This window comes from Chlamydotis macqueenii, chromosome Z, assembly GCF_036417535.1.
Source record: "Chlamydotis macqueenii isolate bChlMac1 chromosome Z, bChlMac1.mat, whole genome shotgun sequence".
NCBI classification, from domain to species: Eukaryota; Metazoa; Chordata; class Aves; order Otidiformes; family Otididae; genus Chlamydotis; species Chlamydotis macqueenii.
In genome coordinates this window covers 35,784,443-35,806,394 of record NC_141593.1, presented here as the reverse complement: position 1 = coordinate 35,806,394, position 21,952 = coordinate 35,784,443, and the positions used below count along the sequence as shown (strand labels likewise).

General features: G+C 38.4%; 1 protein-coding gene across 6 annotated transcripts in view; it reads right to left on the bottom strand.

Moving 5' to 3' along the window:
- FOCAD (focadhesin) overlaps positions 1 to 21,952 on the bottom strand; it is a 117,655-nt gene that overhangs the window by 43,135 nt on the left and 52,568 nt on the right. For all 6 annotated transcript variants that reach the window (XR_015261514.1, XR_015261513.1, XM_086771535.1 and 3 more), the window contains exons 16-23: positions 18,364 to 18,498; positions 17,912 to 17,962; positions 17,162 to 17,245; positions 15,561 to 15,696; positions 12,835 to 13,023; positions 12,466 to 12,587; positions 3,974 to 4,066; positions 1,232 to 1,320 (exon numbers count right to left, since the gene is read on the bottom strand). Coding sequence is in view for 4 of the 6 variants with exons in the window: in XM_086771535.1 (XP_086627661.1) it covers positions 1,232 to 1,320; positions 3,974 to 4,066; positions 12,466 to 12,587; positions 12,835 to 13,023; positions 15,561 to 15,696; positions 17,162 to 17,245; positions 17,912 to 17,962; positions 18,364 to 18,498 (899 nt within the window). In the remaining 2 variants the exon portion in view is untranslated. The remainder of the gene's footprint in view (positions 1 to 1,231; positions 1,321 to 3,973; positions 4,067 to 12,465; positions 12,588 to 12,834; positions 13,024 to 15,560; positions 15,697 to 17,161; positions 17,246 to 17,911; positions 17,963 to 18,363; positions 18,499 to 21,952) is intronic.

Below are 21,952 nucleotides of genomic sequence, written 5' to 3'. Positions count from 1 at the left end.
AAGCTGTCCACAACCACGTTAAACTCAGTGAGGAATACAAATGCTTAATGGGTACTGAAGCTAGAGGTCTGAAACACCAAGCAATTAAGGGGGAACAGGAAAAGACATGAAAGCTAATACCAGGCTCTCAGTTCACTTACTGTTTTGATTTCTCTACTGTTAAAGGGAATTTTGTCAATTTTTTACATAGCTTACATTAACATTGTTTAGGAAACACAGAGCAGAAACTGTTTCAGGAGAAATCTACAAAAATAGCATTGCTATAGGCATTCTTCTCACCTGGAAAATGTTTTCTTTTTATATCCTATCAAGAAAGGGATTCAACAAAGCAACAACAGAAAACTCTGCCACTACTACATAAAGAATCTCTTCTAGAATACCATATCATTCTGGATCTTGCTATGAAACCCTCTAATCTAGACATAGCTAGACTAAAACAACAGACAAATTTTGTACTCTTTTTGAGTGGGACTTAGTAACACAAAGCGCATTTTGGTTTTGTTTGTACATACTTTGTTCCCAATGCACTTATAAACAGAAATAGCTATTTATGCTGTCCATGGATACATAGTTCTTTTCCTCCTTGAAGCCTCTTGCTTCCCACTTTGTCCCTTTGGCTGGTCACATACATGGCCAAATCCCTAAGAGATACTCCTCAGTTGACTGAAATAGCAGTAGTTGAGGATATGGATCAGGGTTTGTATCATGTACTTGGTTTTAGACAACATCCTCAAGCTCAACATAGCCAACTTAACATGTGAACTGAGGTGTGTCTCAGTTCACTAGGACATACATCATACCATGGCTTACACTTCTTTTATCAAGCCACTTTTAGTGAGATAGCTTACAGTCTTCACAAGTAAGTTTTGCTCCTTGCATATTCCTTCTGATTTAACATGACACAAAAAAAATAGAGTTTTCCATTCCTTCCAGTTGCTCATCTTACAAAGTTTCAGACACTGTCCTGGGGAAGACACCTGTGAACTCATACATATGGGAATCCTTACAAACAGTTACCCAGCAGTCTCTCTCTTCCTGCTTCCCCTTCCCCCCTGCCTTGATCATTGTACCTGGTTGTTGCTTTTTATTGTTTTTTGTTTTGTTTTTTTTTTTTTAAATTAGTGCTCATACAGTCTTTGAACTTGCAAAACTGAAGGCTTTGAAGTCTTGCCCTCCTCTGACCACCCACTTGCCATTACAAGTGACCAGGGGCAGACAGGCACTTCCTTACCAGAGCCAGGCTGTAAATTGTTTGTACTGCATCTCTTCAGGATCCTCTTTTCCGTGTTTTAACTGCATTTCCAGCTCTGCCTGCCTCCCCTGCAGAATTACAGAGTAAGTCAGAAGTGGATCTTACATGGCCAATCACTATAAGATTTCTTCAGAGAGCACTCAGGTAACAGATATAGCCTTTCACCTGAGGGCTACTTCACAAGTGAGCTTGACTGCTTTTCATATGGGATCCCACTGTAACACACAATATATATTCTTTATATATATTAAGTAAAAGAATTACTAATTTTTTTATTCTGAGTGAGGAGAACAAGCTGCAGATGACATAAACGGACACAGATACTGAGACATGTCTCCTAGTCCATGCAAAGAGACAAGTTCCCTTGGGAAGGAGTACAACAAGCAGGGAATAAGACTTAGAAACCTGCTAGCTAAAATGGATTCTAACAGCAAAACATCACTTTCTTGATTCACTACTTAAATCAGAATTCCACATCCTTTTCCTTTCTATCACTCCAAGCTTCCTTTGACCCCCTAAAACAGTTCTTTCTGTACCTTAAAGGAGACTATATGGATTCTGGCCTCTAACAATTGTTATCTAAACATGTTAAGCAGTTTTGCTTTAATGTTCACTCTCCAGCCGTGAGATAACTACATCTCAACTTGTTTAGGTTGTTAGTTACTGCTCTTTAGCAGGTTATTAAGCCTTAAGTGAAAAATATAGGGCTGGAGCACCTCTCCTATGAGGACAGGCTGAGAGAGTTGGGGCTGTTAAGCCTGGAGAAGAGGAGGTTCCCGGGAGACCTTTATAGCGGTCTTCCAGTACCTCAAGAGGGCCTACAGGAAAGATAGGGAGAGATTCTTCAGTAGGGCCTGCTGTGACAGGACTAGGGGTAGTGGTTTTAAAATAGAGGGAGGTAGATTTAGATTAGATATTAGGAAAAAAATTTGTACAATGAGGGTTGTAGAACACTGGCACAGGTTGCCCAGAGAGGTGGTTGATGCCCCATCCCCGGAAACATTCAAGGCCAGGTTGGAGGGCTCTGAGCAACGTGATTTAGTTGGAGATGTCCCTGATCGTTGCAGAGGGGTTGGACTAGATGGCCTTTGAAGGTTCCTTCCAACCCTAATCCTTCTATGATTCTAGCTGTGTTTTTTAAGTACTGAAAACTTGTAGTTTGGGTATGCATAAAAACCTGAAAATACAAGAAAGTCAATCCTATGCATCCAGGTCTCATTCAAAAGCTGACTGTCCACAGAGGTTAAAGGAGCACATAAAACACCCAGACTAAATGGCTACAAAAACCTATTGCAACTTCCCCAAATACATAAGCATTGGCTTAAGTTCTGTACTACATCAAGATCTGTAGGATCATCTTGATGAGGTTTATTTCAGTCTCAAAAACATGCTGACTGCACAAACTGGCAGAAGTTCTTAAGCCTGTGAGTAGACATAATAAAAGACATGGACTTTCAGGTGTTAAAGAGGAAAAAACATCCTCACACATGTTTTGGTGAACTGGACTCTACGAACATCTTCCTCCAAATTGCAGAAATGATTACTCTACTAGCTGTTCAGAAATACTGAATTATGTACTATCCACACTACTCATCTCATACTGTAGTCCCTTCTGGCCACCTCAGATGAAATGTATATAGAACCATAAGGAATAAATAAAAATAATAGGTGTCCACAGTGAGGGACTTCAGAAGGAATAAAAATAGGCTCTATTGCCCTGTAAAATGGCATGAAATCCTAGAGAGGCTTTCAGAAACAAGTCTGGTAAATGCCAAGCTTCTCTTGATGTCTTGCTTCAGAAGGGAAGTAAAATAGGGAAGAAATTAAATGCAAGCAACAATAGCCCCCTCTGTAGTTACCTAAATTTACCTTACAATTTGAACAGCTGCTCCATGCTTCGTAATTAGGCTGGCTTGGCTTAGAATCTGATATTTTGCTGATTGCCAAGATAAAATTTGTTTTGAAAATGACAGAGAAGCATATGTTTTGCTGCACAGCAAAACAAGGAACAGTCAAGGTTTCTGGAATTTGCTCAGCAACCTGAGCTGCTCGCACTGAAAACAGCTGATGTCGCCTCAAAATACAAAGCAAACAAGCCCTTCTAGTAGCACAAAGATAGCCTTCTAGAAGGCAGCTATTTGTTAAAAGTTTTTTAGATAATGCTCCTGTTGAAAAACCAAACGATGTTACGTTGCTCTAGATATCAGGGCAGCTATCTGAACAAAAGCGAGGTTTTAAGGTATTTCCTCATTATTAGATAGGGTGCAAAAATCAAAGAGAGGCATCCCTCACAGTGTGACAGCATTATACACTAGTTAAGAGAAGTTCTATTTAATGAACCATTCCTTGACAGCTTCTGTCTCCTTTGTGATACTATTATTACAATATTCCTACCCAAAATAACAGGTTACAGCTCTAGCTAAAATTTCACATTCTAAAAATTTTAAGAACTGACACATTCTGCAACTTCACACAGAAATGACACTACAAGAATCTGAACTGTAAGCAAAAGTCATACTTGTACCAAGTATCCCAGACTCTGCTGCCATTAACCAGAGACTCACCTTATTTTTATTTCCTTTTCATAAGTTTTACTATTAAACACCTAAAGCTTTATTTTTAAATTACTGTAACTTGCACTGACACTCTTGCTGGTAAAAATAGACTTCATACCACTTGAATGAGCATTAACGTGCATGATATTATGTATCTCAAAATTACCTGCAGGACTGCACTGTAGGTTCGACTCATAAATCCTAACCAGGACTGCGGCAGCAGTATGGAACGGTGCCACTCAGAAGGTTGAATGTTAACCTGTGCAACACACAAGAAAGGGTAGAAGTGGTTATATTAAGTCTAACATAAGCAGAATGTATGTTCTCCAACCTGTGATTTGCTTATGCCCATAGGACATTACACATGGCTGTAGGAAATTAAAATGATAATGTACTTTGTTCTCCTTTCTGGTTTTACCCACACCAAGTTACTTTCAACTTTGTTACCCAGGCCAGACAAAATTGGTTACTTCAGGTAGTTTTATAGATGATTGATTCCAGAGAGAACAGTGGAATTACATGCGGCAATAAGCACAACACTTAAGTAGCACTGGTAGACAAAAATACATACATAAGAAATATGTTAGTGCAGTTTATGTTTGTTACAGTTTTTGTAAATCCTAGGTCCATCTAAAAGCTTTAAATAGATACTTAAAATAAAAAGAAGTAGGTCACTATCTAAATACAGGGGAGATTATTCAAAAGGAGTTAGCATCCATGACTAGGGTATATATAACTATGCTCAAGTACCTAGTTAAAACTTCCTTCAAGGAAAGGAATTGTTAAAAAAAAGAAGGGAATCACCAAGTTTCTTTCTAGGAAGCACCAGAATATAACTAACTGGAAGAAAACAATACTGCCTCAAAGACAGTTTGCAGAAATATGCAACAACTCTCCCTGCTCAGCTCCAAATCTCACACAGCTATGGCACCCACAACTTCACAACAACAGAATAACTCACTCAACTACATCATCTGATGTATGTGCACACTTTCCTCAGGAGTTTAAGATTTTCTCTTCACCAAGCATCATAGCAAACTGACTCAGACTTTTTCAGAGTATGGTGAAAACAAAAAATGAAGTCCAGTGATCTCAATAACAAGCCATTTTCTAGCCCTTGGTAGCTTAACAAAGTAATTACAAGGGTAGATTAAACAGAATGGGTCACAAATTCAAGGCCACCAAGGAATTTTTTCGAGACATCACAGACCTGCATGATATATGTACCTGTCTCCCCACAATTGGCATGTTATGCAGTTTATAAATCAAAGCATATCAATTAACAAAAAACGTGTATCACAACTAATTAGAAGAGTCTCTATTTGCCTCTCTCCATGCCTGTTTTAATTGCATCAACATTTTATTCAACTAATAGGACTTCAGGCATCCTCTCCTTTTAAAGTGCTGTTTTTTTAGAGCCCTAAACAACATAAGGTCTATAGTATTCCGTGGTGGGCATACAGAATTTATTTTTCTTGCTACCATCCGATTATTTCTACTGTCTGCCTCTATCAAAACGATCAAAAAGTGTCATCATAGCCATCTGAACGCCATTGGAAACAAGTTATTTAATCTCAGCAATTTCCAGGGTAATCAGGTTTTAATAAAGGAAAGGCAAACATGCCAGGTTGAGGTGAGATGTGATATATCTCAGTAACCGCTGTTTAAGACCTACACTTTGTATTTCTAAACTAAAAGAACACGCCAGACTCCGTGACTTACAGAAAAACCATGTGAGCTGTGATAAAAAATTGCGCAAAGCCCATCTACAGTAACTAATCTTGCCAGGCTTAATCCTGGAAGGTTATTATTCTTCCTTTTTATTCCTTCCTATTTTATTACGGAGACTTGTCACTGTTAACATGTAAAATACTCGGTGCGTCAAGGTATGCAAGATCCTCCTTTCTCCATTATGTGCTCCACTGGCTTTCTCTGTACAGAATGGTTAATCAAGACAAACTGAACTCCTCTTGTCTGTTAATGATTTTCCTAAGTCTTCCTGCCTAATCTCCTCTATTTTATGCCCCATATGATCCACATAAAGCAGTAAATATTCTTTCTTTACATGGATTTTATAACAAAAAAAACAAAGGATTGTGCTAAAGCTTCATCCCCGTTGTCAGTGGAGAACTTAAAACAGTTTTGAGTAAGTACTAATACCTCTCTTATTCACACACCCCTCTCATCTCTGCTCGTCAGTTTCTCCAAGTTGAGGAGCAGTCTACACTCCAGTCAGAATTGTTTATGTTAGCTTCCCAAGGTGTTTGCAGCATCTCCGGTCTTCCCCTTTGCCTCTACTCAGAAACTATTTTAAACCTGTGCATTGAGATTTGTCTCATCTCATGGTGGTCTATGAAGCTCACCATGTAATCCACACTCATACACCAGAGCATACACCAGTGTTTTAAAACACTTCAGGTGCTCACACAAGAAATACAAAACTTTGGGTGCATTGTTGCATTTGAAGCAATTAGACAACATGATCTAATCAGGAACATCTTATTAGCACCTCCTGTATCTGATCTAAAATTTGCAGATGTGCTTGATGACCAGCAGAACTGCTGAGCAACTTCTTCATGGCAGTAAACATTTTTCAGATATGTGGAATGAGAGAAGATTTTTCAGATATGTGAATTGAGATGAAGACAAGAGGGAACAGAACATCTTCACATGACAAAGAACACTCAAGTAAAAATTCAACTACGTCTGAAAACAATCAGATATAGTGCTGAAGATTCTCACGTAAGCAGTGCTGATAACTCGTTGTTTCAGTACAGGAAACCAGTTGTCTGTACTTCTCCTCTGTCACTGGATACACAATGATAACTGGTACATTAAGCATTGGTTAACTAATACTAGCAAGCATAGACAAAGCTGACAGTAAGTCAGGTTCAGATTCTTTTGAGTGTGCAATTTAAGTGCAAGAAGATATTGGGTGGGTGGCACAGGGAAGGAGGCTCAAGGGGCTTCTGAACCAACAATGAGTGGTTGTGAAACACTGCCACACTGGTCCTGGGATGCTCTTAGGACACAGCATAGCCAGATCAGGCTGCCAAGTAGTTTTCAAGGAAGAGCTGTGGCCTGACATCTGAGGCAATAAGAAACAGCCTGAGCTAGGAGCTAGTAACCTAACTCTGTTGATCAATGCCTAAGAAGAATGTCTCCCTGAAAAGACACACAAACAGACTGTGTTGGCCAAAAAAGTGTTCCCAAGACAGGGAATACTAGCACACCACAGGAGATACCACTCTTGTACTTCAACACTTCTGAATACAAAAGCCACAAGTTTTGCACACTTCTGCAAGACTGGAAAGTAATTTTAAATGAAATCAGAAGCTCTTTTCCCCTCTCCCATGCACTCCCAATAGATATCAAACACCGTGGCAAGATCTGGATGAGACTTCTTTTAGCACTAGTGCCTTTGTGCTGCCGCAGATCTTTGCATATTGCTCACTTGTTCTGGACGGATACACAGCCAGCAGAAGGCACACAAAACAAATTTAGGGAACAGTAAAATTAAGCATGTTTCTATCACTTCTCTGGGTATCTAATTGAGATAATACTGTTTAAAGAACCTAGAAACTATCATATCATTAAGTTCTATGAATCATCTTAAAATTTGCTGTATAGCAGGGAGACTGGGAATTCCAGTAAGTTTTATCATATGCAACAGGTTTCCACCTCAATATCCCTGCCAACTCTCATGGTCCCTAAATCCAGCTCATCTCTAACAAATGTCTAAAGCATGTTTTCACAGCCACACAATACCCATATGTCAGTGAAATGTTTAGGCATGTATTTAAATGCCCTTCATGCATATGGGACATATAAACTGCAGCCTCAGTGATTTCATAAATAAGGTTAACACTACATACACTTATCAATGAAAAAGTGTAGTATCATCTCTTTTCATCTCAAATTTTGCTTAGAGGCTCTTTCTAACATACTTGCATACATACACTTCCAAGTCCTCTCCCCAGAATTCCTTTGTCAGAAAAAAAAAATTCTCTCTCCAAGGCACATTAGACTGAGGAGGAAAAAAAGCAAAAATCTATCAACAAACTTACTTCCTGAATACTGTTTCATCACTGGGGGAGATACATTCAGTAAATTCAGTAGTGGAAACAGGGCACAAAGTAGTTAATAATCTGAACTACATTCATTGAAATACCTAGGCACAGAAGAATACACTACAGCAAATTCTGTTCCAGAAAATCCAATTATCCTCTCACGTACAAGGTTTGAATAAACCCTTGATTACATCAAAGTAAAACCAGGAAAGAAATGTACAGAAGGAGCTTTCCACTTCAATGCTCAAAAATGTATGTCATCACAGCACATTTAATGAATATACTTAAAGCAGAAGCAGGGAATTCTTCTTCCATGAGTGTATATAGTGCCTAAGATGATTACTATTTGTAGAGCAGTATTTAATACTGTATAACTCGCCGCTGGCACCCAACTTTGCAATTGTGCCTGTAAATATTAGTAATTATTAGGACAAAATAACAGCGCTATTTCCAACACAAAGGAAGCACATGAATATTGAGAAACATGTAAAGATCAGGCCATCTTCTTTTATTTTAAAAACACTGCACCGGATCAGACTGTCAAAGCCACCATTTACCACATCTGCATGCCAAAAGCAGGCTGCCTCTGTGCTTTTTCCATGTAGCATGAACTGTTCCCTTCACCTTCACTGAAGAAAGAAGAGATTAGTAGGTAGCTAGCTGAAAGCCTAATAACTTTAACTCAAAACATACATTTACTGAACCATCAAAACATAAGGGACATGATGTGAACACATGTGACTATTCATCCTCATTCATTTTCACAATAGACATAAGCGAAGCTGGCAAGAGATTATTCCTATAAACTCCTAGGAAAAATTACTCAAAAAGCTGAAACAGTCACAGGTAATTACTAGCTCATCTAGCCCAGATGACTATGATAAACTTGTACAGTAGGATCCAAGCAGCCACAGAGAAAACAAAGAAAACCCATGGTCTATGTGACTTCTGATCCCTGTGACTACAGTAACTTACATGTCCTTTCAAAGAGAGGTTAACCAACTCTGTTCAATAATCAAACAGCCTATCTCCACTTCTGGGGGAAAGACGATCTTCCTCTTTCCAGTCACCAATGACCAGTAAAGAGCAAGACAGCATTTCAAGCGCATCACTGTTCACCGAACATACGTTCTACCTCCCATGAGATACCAGTTCAAAAAACATCAAAAAACCCTTCTGCATTAATCTGATCCTGCTACATCCAATCCCTCAACTAGAATGGCACGTAGGAGATAGAGTAAGTCTGTACCATTAAAGTTTATCTTTTTACTATTGTTGTTACTGTTAGATTTTAATGGCAGCTAAACCCAGGTATTTGTTATTTCTATGTTTTATAGACTTTTAAACACACAAGAATAAACTCTTTCCTCTGAATACAAACCTCATGTAACTCTTTTTTTTTTGTAGCATAATCTCATGCATCACACTTCTACACATAAAGAGTCTCACAAAAATCAAACCCATTGCCTCAAGCCCCTCCTCATGCCCCAGTTTTCAAAAAACTAAGTGCAATACGGCAACTAAGCATATGCAGATACAGACAGATACGCAACCTGTACGTTCATATTCTAGAGATGCAAGCACAGACGAAATCACTCAAGAGATAAAAAAGTTACTATCCCAGGATGGCAATTCTACTGATGACTACTAATGTCTAATTAAGGAAATGCCAGCTGCTGGGGATTTTTAGAGATAGTATAAATAGATGCTTACTGTCTCTTAATTAACTGTAATTTCCTGGTGTTTACATCCACCTCACTGTTTGAGATTTTCAGAGCTTTATACTGACTGCAATGCTTCAAAGGCAACTTTAAGTCTTCTTTTTAACAAAACACTTCTTACTTTACTTAAAAATTGTCACTGTAAGACTTGCCCTCCCCATCCCCTCTGCAAATAAAAAGGCATCATACCAGTAGCAAAGAAGTGTCATTCCGGTAACTTAAAACCCCTAAAAAAACCTTCTTAATGTGCTGTGTTGAACCCTAAAACTCTGACTACAAAATCATGTTAATTTCTACGGCCACTCCAGGGAAAAGATGAGCTTAGGTCCTATTAACTAATTTTTTTTTGGATCAATATTGCTATTTGATAGGTTTATAGCTTAAGCAACCTGTTTCCCTGTTTTTCCTGTTAAACTCAGCTCCTCAGAAGAACAGTTGAAGACTAAATAAATATATGAATGAAGTTTTTATGAAATTTACATGAATGAGTTTTTATGAGATTTTCCATTAGGCAAGGACAATGAATATCTTGTGAAACAAAATCTGGCTTGAGCATGCCAAGTTACTTTGTATAGACAATACAGGCCCTCCTAACGACTAGACCCTTGAAGAAAAGCTGAGAGACTGATAAAAAAAGAAACATCTTGCCCCAGAAGGTGCAACGATGAATGAAAGCTGAATGACTGTCCAAGGTGCATGAAGTAAGCAAGGGTCTGCATGCGAAAGGGAGACCCAGGATAAGCAAGGAGTAACATGGCAGACATGGCCCTGAAAAGAGTAGGGTGATACCTCCCAAAACAAAAAAACACCAAGACAGGCTCAAGGAGAGCAGGCCTGCTAAAGAAGCCCAAGCAGATAAGGGAGGGATCTGAAGCACAAAAACATTTATTAAACTGAGGGGATGTAGATCCTTGCAGGTGCATAACATTAATAAAAGGTTGTGAATGGTCACCAAAATTCCACTAATTAGTGTCCTCCAAGTGAACGCTCTCATTATAATATGAAAACCACACCTCTAGGGCTGAAATCGCCCTCCCCTCAGATAAAGACCCCTACTCACCTAGCATGCGTAAATTTAAGATGTATTGACTAATGTAAGAAAAGAACTAACCAATTGCAGTTAAGTAGGCGTGAGCGAAAGGCAGAACTGTTATTGTGAGTTATATAAATATGTAATACAATTGTAACCAGGTATGCTAGCTTTGTGGATTTGCCACCTAGCACCCGTCTCTGTACGGAAATTAAATTAATAAATACTTCTGCTCTGTGTGTAATACTGGTGTACTGTACACTATGTAGAAGAGCCTAGTTTTGGGACAACACCACTAAAGCATGAAATTCAGTTGTATGAGCCCAGTGTCTCACTTGTCCTCTAGCCAAAGGCCCAAATACCTTTTTCCTGACAACCCTAACTCCAACTGTCTCTGTGCACCAGGGGGAAAAAAAAGGCAAGAAAAAACTTTTTTTTTTGTCTTTTAAAGCAGTGGAAGCTGAGAACAGAAATACAGACGTATTTCGACCATGATTTTACAGTTTTTGTGAATTTTCACTAAAAGGGTAGAGTTAGGATTGTCTGAAGATATTTTGTGTTCAGGTTTATATTGCAAACATATTTGGATTGCCTTTTAGTTTTACTACACCTGGAATCAACTGACTTTGTAAAATACTGAGATATTTAAAATATTTCTGTCTCCAGTCACTGGAATGTATTCACTAACTCTGCCCAGTTCACCACGATCAATAAAAAACCCACAGCTTGTCTTGCAAACCACTTTAAGGTTGTGTTTCTAAGAAGGTAGCTTGTTCACACAAGAAAAGTCAAATTTTGATGTGTTACTGGATGTTATAATTGCTGCTAGTACACACAAACAAATAATTTAACTTTTTTACCAGAGATTGTATTTCGTGATTTAGTAGGGCAACAGGCAAGTTTTTACCATACAGTAGTTTAGAATTGATCTACATCCTATTGTAATTCAGCTTATATAACACTTGTATACATGCCTTTTATTGTGATATAAGTACATAAGTTTTTCTCCAGAACCTCTTGCTGTAATTCATACATTCTTATTTATGTCCTGTGAGCAGAAACTTCACCATCAGATGCATGTAATTAATCCTCTGCAGCAATACAAAATGATTTTTTAACAGAATTCTTTCATGAACTTTTAAAGAGATTAATACACTTCCACTTGTGTTAGTTACTGCTCTTACTGGCATTAAATTGGGAAAATAACATTTATTTCCCTAGATCCAGTTAAACTGCGTGTTTTGTTTTACTGCTCTCCAAATTTTTCAAAGATCAACTTTCGGATCAACCATAAAAGTACCATAATTTTAAACTCTCTGGAAGATCTTCTTACAAGCATTTCACTTTCTGTAATGATTAAGTAAGGGCTTATTTCATATCCTTGTTCGAAAACCACACGAAAGGTAACTGCGTGGTTTCAGCGGGCTAAGCCTAACAGGTCAGGGAGCCAAAACATTTAAGCAACAGAATAAAACAGCAAGTCTTAGCAAGGTGTAGATGTCATCTCCCCAAGGAGTCCCATCATTATTCAGACCTGCTATTCACCTACAACTGGTTACACATGGCAGGTATAAAGCAAGTATAGCAGTCTGCAAGGCAGGTAAAGGCAAAGGTCAGCTTCTGTTTGTTCTACTGATTTTCAGAAGAGGTACTTCAGCAGTCAATACTTACAAAAAAGTTCAACTCAAGTCAGTTGTCCCTCACAGCAACTTCCGTTAATTATGATACATGCCATTGCTAGCTGATAGTAATTGCTAATTAGCATTAAAAAATGAGGTAGTAAGGCACCGAAGGAAGCATAATACTTCTGAAAAGGGAAGAAATGCCAACAATTTACCTCATGAATGAGGGCTACCAACATTTGCTGGAAATTGCGTCCCCTGCTGGCCAGAAATCGATTAATAGGCTTGCCATCTTTGCCCATATGGACTGGAAGGTCGTAACACAACAACATGCCAGCTTAAAGAAAGAGAGAAGGGGAAAAGAAAGGTCAATACCAATAGTCATGCTAATAGTTCAGAAGCCTTGAATAATTCAGTGGAGAACCCAAAGCAAAGTAATAAAGCCAACAATCTAAGTGCACATGTAAGCATACGCAAGTGGTACAAAACGTCATGGTTTCTTAAACTGATTCACGCTGAGACTCATAGAAATTTTTGGGTCAAAGAATGTATACTTGTCTAACTTCAAGAAAGTGGCAGCTTACCTGCAAGGCCTGGCGTCATGCCTGGCTGTTTGTTCCTCTCATACATTTTCAGCAAGAAGTTTGGAACACCTGCCACGGTCTTCCCCTGGTCTGAGCGTGTGGTACCTCCTCTCAGGGCAGAATGATACACACCACGGGGCATGTTGGCCATCTCCTGTTTCACAAGTGATGCTGCAAACTCTTCAAATGCTGCATGAAGTGCAAGAAAATGAGGAGAGAGAAAAGAGAGTGTCAGAGCCTGATGCTGAGAGACCAAACAAACACTGGAAAACCCAAGAAGACACTTGTGCGTCAGGGGAAATAAGCTTAGATGAACTAGTAAAAACACATGTAAGAACAGCAAAAAAGTTCTTAGAAAGAGAAGAGCTCTTTCCATTCACATTGACAGAGACACCCTAGCAGAGGTAATATCACTGCTATCATATTAATGCACTTGCTGGTTATGCCAAAGGACTTAATATTTACAAGCCATTCAAAAGCAATTCTTCAGGTAAGAGATACAACCCAGGGATCTAGGCTATCAGAAGTAACTTGAACTAGAAAATCTGGATAAATTTAACAAAACACCTAGATGTTGTTGCACTATTAAAATAGAAAATAATAAGGCTCTCATACTCCTGACATCCTGTGGACTTTAATACTTGGACACAATACAGAAACCAAAATGACAAAACAATTTTAAAGTTGTTTCAGAGAAAATACTACCTAAAATTTCACAGAAGCAGACAGCTATGGTAAATTGGAATGGCAGCATGTTCCAACCAACTGCTATAGAAAGTCTACTTTTAATTTCTTCCCTAATTTTTCCCCAGCTCTGTTGCAGAAATAGGCCCTATAGATTTGTTTGCAAGCTTAAGACATTTTCCTCCCACAGAGCAGGAGAAGGTACTTGGGAAAAAAAACCCCACAATTCAATAGTAATGCTAGCACCAAGCCCAACTTCTGGATGGAACCTTTTAACTGTAGCTGTTACAGCGTTAAATATTCAACTCTTAACAAAAGCATGCAGAGGCTGAAAAAAACTTACAGATTTTCCTCCTCCTGCACAGATTAAAGAAAAGAGAGGGAAGGAAAAGCAGCAGCAATTCAGAGTTTAAGGAATCGTCAAGTAAAAACAAGGGAAATCTGACAAGCAGCAAGCTAAACTTCCTTTATAAGTTTCAGTTGATTTGGTGCGCACTAACAAGGACTTGGGGGGAAAATCTGAGAAACAGAGTCTGTTTTCTTAAAAAGCATCTCCATCAGAAGCGGTCCTTCTCCATCTAAGCAGTAAGGAAGTAGTGAATTAATCTCAATGATGTGTAGCAGCAGGATTCCAGCAGACGAGATGGCACAGATTCAGCTCCAGCTGAACAGAGACTTGGTGGACTCTTGCTGTCCATCTTGGACATTATCTTATGAATCCAGTTTCATATCTTTTCAGCAGAGCAATTAACTCACAACAACCACCCCTGCCAGTCACTAAAGCTTTTTGCTCAACTTGTTTTGTATTCTGTGTTAACTAAGAGCATTACAAGATGAAGACCCTTTGAGGCAGAATCTATTCAGTGAACGTTTCAGTTGGAAAAGCTACTTGCATGTATGTTTTTACACCACCATGTAGTAGTTGCATCTTTTTATTCGGTCTGTTCTCTCTAAAGCCCATTTTGATTTCCAATCTTCCTGGCAAGTTACATACCTTGAGTTTTCTGCCCTGATACATCACACTTTTGTTGAAGTAGGTTAAGTCAGTCTTCCTGACAAAGCTTCCAGAACTCAGTAGTTAGCGCATATATACTCTCTAGGTGAGACTGCCCATAGTCCAGACTCCAATGCATGGAGTATTAATGAACGGATCTTTCTAGGAGGCCCTACTAGGGGAAAATACTGCAAAATACTACTACTGTCTCCTGGCAATGTTTACAGGTTGCAACAACACATGAAGATCCTAAGCATTCTGCAAACAGAGAAATAACAACCCCTGTGTCTAGGCACTATCATCACAATCTTGTAATTGAAAGTGTAAGATTCCATAAGAATAATCAAGCGAACATTAAAAATTCCAAATACTAAAGGTGATTCAACTCCACAGGTGTCAAAACAAATGCATCAACCAGAGACCACCTTTTGAAGCATACTTCAGTATCAATATGCATCACTCAAGTTAAGCATTAAGCATAGCACTAATATCTTTACTGATTAATCAGGTTTTGTATACCGCATTGTTTTAATACTATCAATACTCTGCTTATAAAACACTATGGTTTTGGGTGTGCATTTTTTTTCTTCAGTCCATGCTGGGCTAAAATACAGAGCTGCCTTTAAAAATGTCTGCTCAGTTCTCCCTATTGAAGTTGTACTGCCAGGAAACAATGGGCACTTGAAGTAAATAATGAGCAACTGGCTTTTCCTATAGAAGACATAAGGATTTTTAAGTTATGCTATAAACATTTTCTCTACCATCAGGACCTCTGACCCACTGTCTTCCTAAAAATGGATTGTGGGTTTTATTTTCCCCTGAACTTTTAGTTTAGATTTTTCTGTGAAATTTGGTAAGATCTTTTCCTGGGGCGGGGGGAAGAGGGGCAGGGGGAGAAGAAAAAAGGCTCTTTTTTCCCCAGAGGGGGAGAGGGAAAAAAAAAAAAAAAAAAAAAACAAACCCCCTCCATTATAAGAAATCTACACATCTGTACAGTCACTGCGATTATAAATCTGCAAAGTAATCTCAAATACTAAATGTATTATACCTCCTAAAACAGAAGCTGGTGTTAGAGACAACAGCTTGATATATGAAGAACCTGGAACAAAAAGATCTGCCTCCTTCTCCTCTTCTTCATCTTCATTCATGTCTGCGTCCTCCAGTGAGTCAACTTCTGGTCGCGCCTGAATGATTGGAAAAAAAAAAGGAAATGTCAGCACAAAAATTCCAAATCCTCATTCACGATTCCAAGTATTAAAAATACCAACTAAACATTAACAGCTCCCTATTCCATAAATTTCACTCAATTTCATTAATTTCAAGCTGGAAGAATAAAAGCTTTTCTTCTACCAGAACAAAAGGCAAAACTGGTTGATAAAAATCACATGGGCACATAAATCCATATCTGTAACAGTAATAACTTGACATAGACTGAACTAATACTACTAACATTTGATTTTCACTCTGATTCTTCTTCAATTAGAGTGAAATACTGTTTTATATTGGTGCTTAAATAGACACAGAGCATTTCTGCAAGATGTTATTTTCCCATATTAGTTTTTGGAATTTGAAAACCGCAACATGTTGACAATGCTTTCAAAGAAAGCATATTTTCTCATTTTCTAACGAGTGTAAAGTAACAGCACCAATAATACAAACTATGTACTACTGTGAAAGATACACTATTGCAGCAGTATGTATAGAGATTTCCCTCATTCTACCTCCTGCTCTTCTATGTAAAACATACTGTTCATTCATAAGGTTTATGCTGAACTCTTCTCATGAATTTCAACAAAGTGAGTATGTTTTTTAAAGTTGCTTATTCCAATCTTTTCTTTATAGTCAGTTACAACACACAAATCGAGCCTATCTTGTAATAATGCAGTAAATAAAAACTTATAGAAGTACTTACTACACCATCAAATACTAATGAACTATGAATTATTGCCTAGTCTCTCTTACAAGGTTCTGGTAAAAAAAAAAAGCCATATAGATGACCTTACATGTTATCTTCCTGCACTCTTCCACTTTGTAAGCTTATTGAGTCAATTGATCAGACTGAAGTTTCAGAGTTTAACAGTCCTCTATGTACTTAAAAAGCTTTCCAATAAGTACCTCAATTCCTTTCCATCTGCCTTAATCATCAACAACAAAAAATGTTATGCTGTAAAAGTTCAGAACAGAAACACAGGAAAAAATTTTCAGCTTAATTCCAAAAATGGCACCTACTTTTCAAACTGACTTGCCCATTTCAGGAACAAAAGCACTAAGTATGAGTGTGACTGCAATGGATGAAGCAGTAATCACAAGAGCTACTTAGTGTCAGGACTCAACTGCAAGCATTAACAGAAGAATATAAAACGCCAATCAAGTGGCCAAAACGTAACCTGCTGAATTAACTAACGAAAGAAATAAAGCTACTGTCTGACTACTTAGACCCCACTCCGCCTCCATTTGTGCCTTTCCTCTTTCGTCAGTCTTAGTTATGCTATTCATACATAATGACAACCCATTTCACCAGTAGGAGCTCATATTCCTTCTGTGTGGCTCTGATGGTTGCATGCCAGAGACGGCACAAGGCCTTGTTTCCCTTCTAAGAGGATACACCCATGTCAGACGTCCTTACTGCTAAACATACACCACCACTACCTGTTCAGGAAGATGCAGAATTGTATGTTCTTCAGAGCTGAATGATGAAAGTGATTTATAGGCTGAAATGGCTACAACAGCATCCTAGAAAATTAACAGGAAGAAAAAGAAAATCACAAGCACAGCATATGGTACTGCTACCTACTGGAAACTCCACACACAAAGAGCCCACCCACTAACCACTGAATGCTGAAAAAGACTTTAAAAACCTCAGTGTTTTCCTGAGGCATACTCTCAATTGCTTACTTTATATACACGATGCAAACTAGCAAGATCAATTATCTAGGCTTGATAGTAAACTTTCTGATTGCTACACTACACTACTGCTGTGAAGGTAGTTTATGCAGAAATATTTGAGCTACATTTAAAATAAAATATTGTGGTTCCACCAGCCCCATGGTGATGATAGTCCAACATTCCCACCGTGTTACAATACTCCACCAAAGAATTGACTTAGTTGTTATAGGTGCAGTTTCACCAATAATGCTTCACTATGTCAAAGCTGAAGTCTACCAAAGGAGTCAAACTAGTTTGTGTTACAGTTCTCCATGAGATGTTACGACCATCAGTTACCATCTTTCATATACATTACACTGTTTCAAAAATAGTGTTAAAAGGTCAATGACTAGAAGAAAACACTATTACAAAATGAGATTGCAGACATTGATAACCTTGTCTTGACAGAAAGGTATAAAACTTAATATTCAGTTGCTAACACCAGGTATTAACATTTTCAGTTGTATCACCTACCTTGTTTTGTGTGTTGTTCCAAAGGAAGCTGATAACTTGAGCTTTGAATTTCTATAAAAGCGAATAGAACAGGCATTCAGATTTTCTTCAACCAAATAAGCAGTTGAAATAGAGACAGTTATCTGAAACAAACTGCTGCCACATCAACATGTACTGAGCTCAGAAAGTGGAAGAGGCTCAGGTCTGAAATGTAGACACATTCACACGCCCTCACATTCTGGGAGAGGGAATTCTTTGATCAATCATGCCCTGGAATTTCTCATATCTATCTCACAGGATTCACTAATGCAAACTAAAATTGTGAAACTGCATGGAAACGTGCATTATGATTAACCTTAATTAGGCAGTGGGTGTAATTTAGAGATATTAAAAACAAGCAGGCACATTTTAAGCTCATATAACAAAAGACACTAAAAGGAGAGACAGACTCATCTGAGTCCACGAATACATACCTCATATTCATTTGTATTCACTGTTAATGAGGGAACCAGGGCAAATAATTCATTCAGCGATTTTAAAATCAGGGGTCTTGAATCACAACTCAGCTTTGGTGACAGAGCATTCCATGTAGAACGGATGCAAACAACCTGGAGAGAAAGTAGGAGGCACCATTACTGTTCCAACTTGACTTAACGTTTCTTTCCAGTACTTGCCTTCCTTCTTCCTACTCAGGAAAAGGAATTAATACAGGGTTCATAAAAAGAAATTAAAAGAAAAAAAAAGCAAGTATGTTAAAGCTTGCTTGTATTAACAGTCTCACAGTGTACTGACATCTTACAATAATACTGCACAATGCTTCACCAGATAAAGCAGCTACCAGCAGGAATAAATAGGACACTGTTAGCAATACAGATAAAGCTGTAGAGGTACCTTCATACAACACTACTGCTCTAGTTCACTTGTTCAAATCAGCTTAAAAGCAAACTGTCTCTGGGAGTTCAACAAGATGAAAGCAAAGGAAGGTACGGTTTCCTGAGAGCCCTCCAAAACAAAATGCCCTCAATCTTTAAACACAACCAAATGCAATCAAATTTGCAGAACAAAAGAAGAAGTAAAACTGCAGGAATCCAGAAATCATTGGGAAAATGTCAAACTAAAATAAACACTAACACCATGGCTTCATTAACCCTGACTAAGCAGGTAAGTTTTTAAGTTTCCAGTAAGATAAATCACTTCAATGAACCAGAAACATTAAAAAAATAATTGCCAAGAGATCACAGGTGATAGTAACATCATACCTCCTATTGTTAACTTACAAAAACTGTGAAACTGGTTTGAAGATAGTAGAATTTATTTTTATTCTGTTAATACTGAATTTGGAGTCTTGTCATTTGCTTAGTCCTTAGAAGATAGTAATAACCTCAGCACTTTAAATCTCTTGCCTTTTTTTTCTCTAGCCAACTATGACTTCTGAGGCTTACAAACATTATACTCAATAAAACCAAGAACGAAGTGCACTATAAAACATAATTACAGCCACCTCTGTATTACAGTGTTGTATCACAGAAAACATGAAAATACTGTCTCTATTTACCAAGTCTATTTATGAATTCAAGTTCCATCCCATGGCAAACTGTCTGGAAGTTCAGAATCATATGATACTTTGAGTTGGAAGGGACCTTTAAAGGTCATCTTGTCCAATCCCCCTCCAAGAAGCAGGGACATCTCCAACCAGATCATGTTGCTCAGAGCCCCATCCAACCCGGCCTTCAAAGTTTCAAGGGGTGGGTCATCTACCACCTCTCTGGGCAACCTGCTCCAGTCTTCCACCACCCTCATTGCAAAAAATTTCTTCCTTATATCAAGTCTGAATCTGCCTCCTTCTATTTTAAAACCATTACCAGTTGTCCTATTGTAACAAGCCCTACTGAACAGCCTCTCCTTGTCTTTCCTGTAGGCCCCCTTTAGGTCCTGGAAGGCTGTTATAAGGTCTCCCTGGAGCCTTTTCTTCTCCAGGCTGAACAGTCCCAACTCTCTCAACCTGTCAAGCAATTCTGGAGACATGCCTCACGTTTCAGACCTCAATTCAAAAAGGCACTCTACTTTTAGCCTACCTTCGAACAGATGAACAGCCCTACTGAATACAAGATTAGTTTTTGTGCTTAAGTTCATTATTATCCTTAAGCACTTTACCAAACTATCCTTAATTCAAAGTCATGAGTCTTGGAAATCTTTAAGCAACTTGACATCAAGGCACTTCAGATATTGTGCCTGGAAACTCAGTACCACACATAATTAGTACAAAATTTTACAGTATGGAGAAAAAACAAGAGTAATCTTTTGGGCCATATGAAAGGATGAGGAAGTAGACACTGCAGTTTTGTATTGTTGAAGCTTTGGAGGAAAGCAAAGGCTTTGATTTCTCATAGCTGAAAAAAGGAATACTCACAGGACACTTGTACAGATTAATTGTGTCCTGGTTTTGGCAGGGATGGAGTTAATTTTTCCTCTCAGTAGCTGGTATGTTTTGGATTTCGTGTGTGAAGAATGTTGATAAACACCCTGATGATATGAGTTGTTGTGAATGAAAACAAGGACACTGTCCTGCTTTCCAAGTCTCGCTAATTTGCAGATGCAGGAAGCTGGGAGAAAGATGGGCAGAATAATTGACCCAAACTGGCTAAAGAGTATTCCATGCCATAAATGTCATGCTCAGTATATAGGTGGGAGCTGGCCAGGGTGGGTATCTGCCTTCCTGGCATCCATCTTTCTCCCTCGTTTTGCTGGCATTGTTCCCTCTACCTTGCTGGCTCCCTTTCGCTCCTTTGCTTGCCACTTGGTGTCATTTCCGTGATCGCTGCTCGGGACGGGCTGTATCAGTCATTGGGACATCGAGTGGTGAGAAAACATATATTGTTCACTTCATATATTTTAATATCCTTATATTCTGTTATTATTGTAGTCTTCCCTTGTTATTTTAGTAAATTGTCTCCATCTCAACCCACGAGTTCTCCTTCCTTCCCAATTCTCTCCCCCATCCCACTGGGGAGGGGGAGGGTGAGCGAGAAACTGTGTGGTAATTTGGGCTAAACCATCACAAATTGTTACAAAAGCATTTTGATTTCTTCAGACAGAAAGTCCTCCTGAAGTAAAGGGATTACTGCTGTGCAGCAGTACCAGAGCTGAAATGTGAGCTTTTAGTTTTCTTTTTTTCCCTAGTGTTGCAAGTCAGCCCAGCACGAATATAAGTACAAGGGGATTTTTTTTTTTTTTGAAAGCTGCCAGCAATAAAATCCAAATCAGAAAACTGACACTGTTCCACTTGACCCAGAAGTTCCTGATTCTCAGCTTTGTTTCCAAGAAAACATGATTCAAGCTTCAAGTGACAGCAAAACCTGCTTTACTCAGAGTACTCACAAAAAAAAGTCTCCTCACGAATGTGAATACTTTCACCTAGGGGTGCTAAAAAACTCCTTTCTGTCTACTACTTATGTTGACCCCAGTGTTTTATGAAGAATAACAGCAGCTTATAGGAAGATTTGAAGATTTCAAGCCGAGCTGTGTTGTACTGTATAGGTTCTTCTTCAAGTTTGAAAGTGATTTGAATAATTTTATACACACTGCAAATTTTTTTAACTATTCTTAACACCAATCCAGAAGCTTGTAGACATCTATGATGACTTACACACTCTAAGCAAATGGCCTTTCTCACATTCCAGCCTGATGAAAAGTGTTCAAGAAGTAAGCATCACTCTCGTCCTTTTGGAAGGGGAAGGAAATACAATTAAACTATCATCTTCAACTTCCAATCCATGAATGGCTGATACTCATTATCCTCACCTCATTTCTCCTTCAGTAGGAAGGGAACGATTTACACTGTAAAATTAGCTCAAACTACCAGTTTAACTCATCTACCCATTTGATAGTCAAATAAGCATCTTTTCATTCATGTAGTCTTAGATCAGAGCTTTTCTTCAAAATTCACAGTTATTTCACTATTAGCTTACCGATTCCTCTTTGCCATAAGACCTAAAGTAATGCACAGCTACTATATTGATGATGCACAAAATCTGTTCATCATACAGATTTTGTATGCTCATG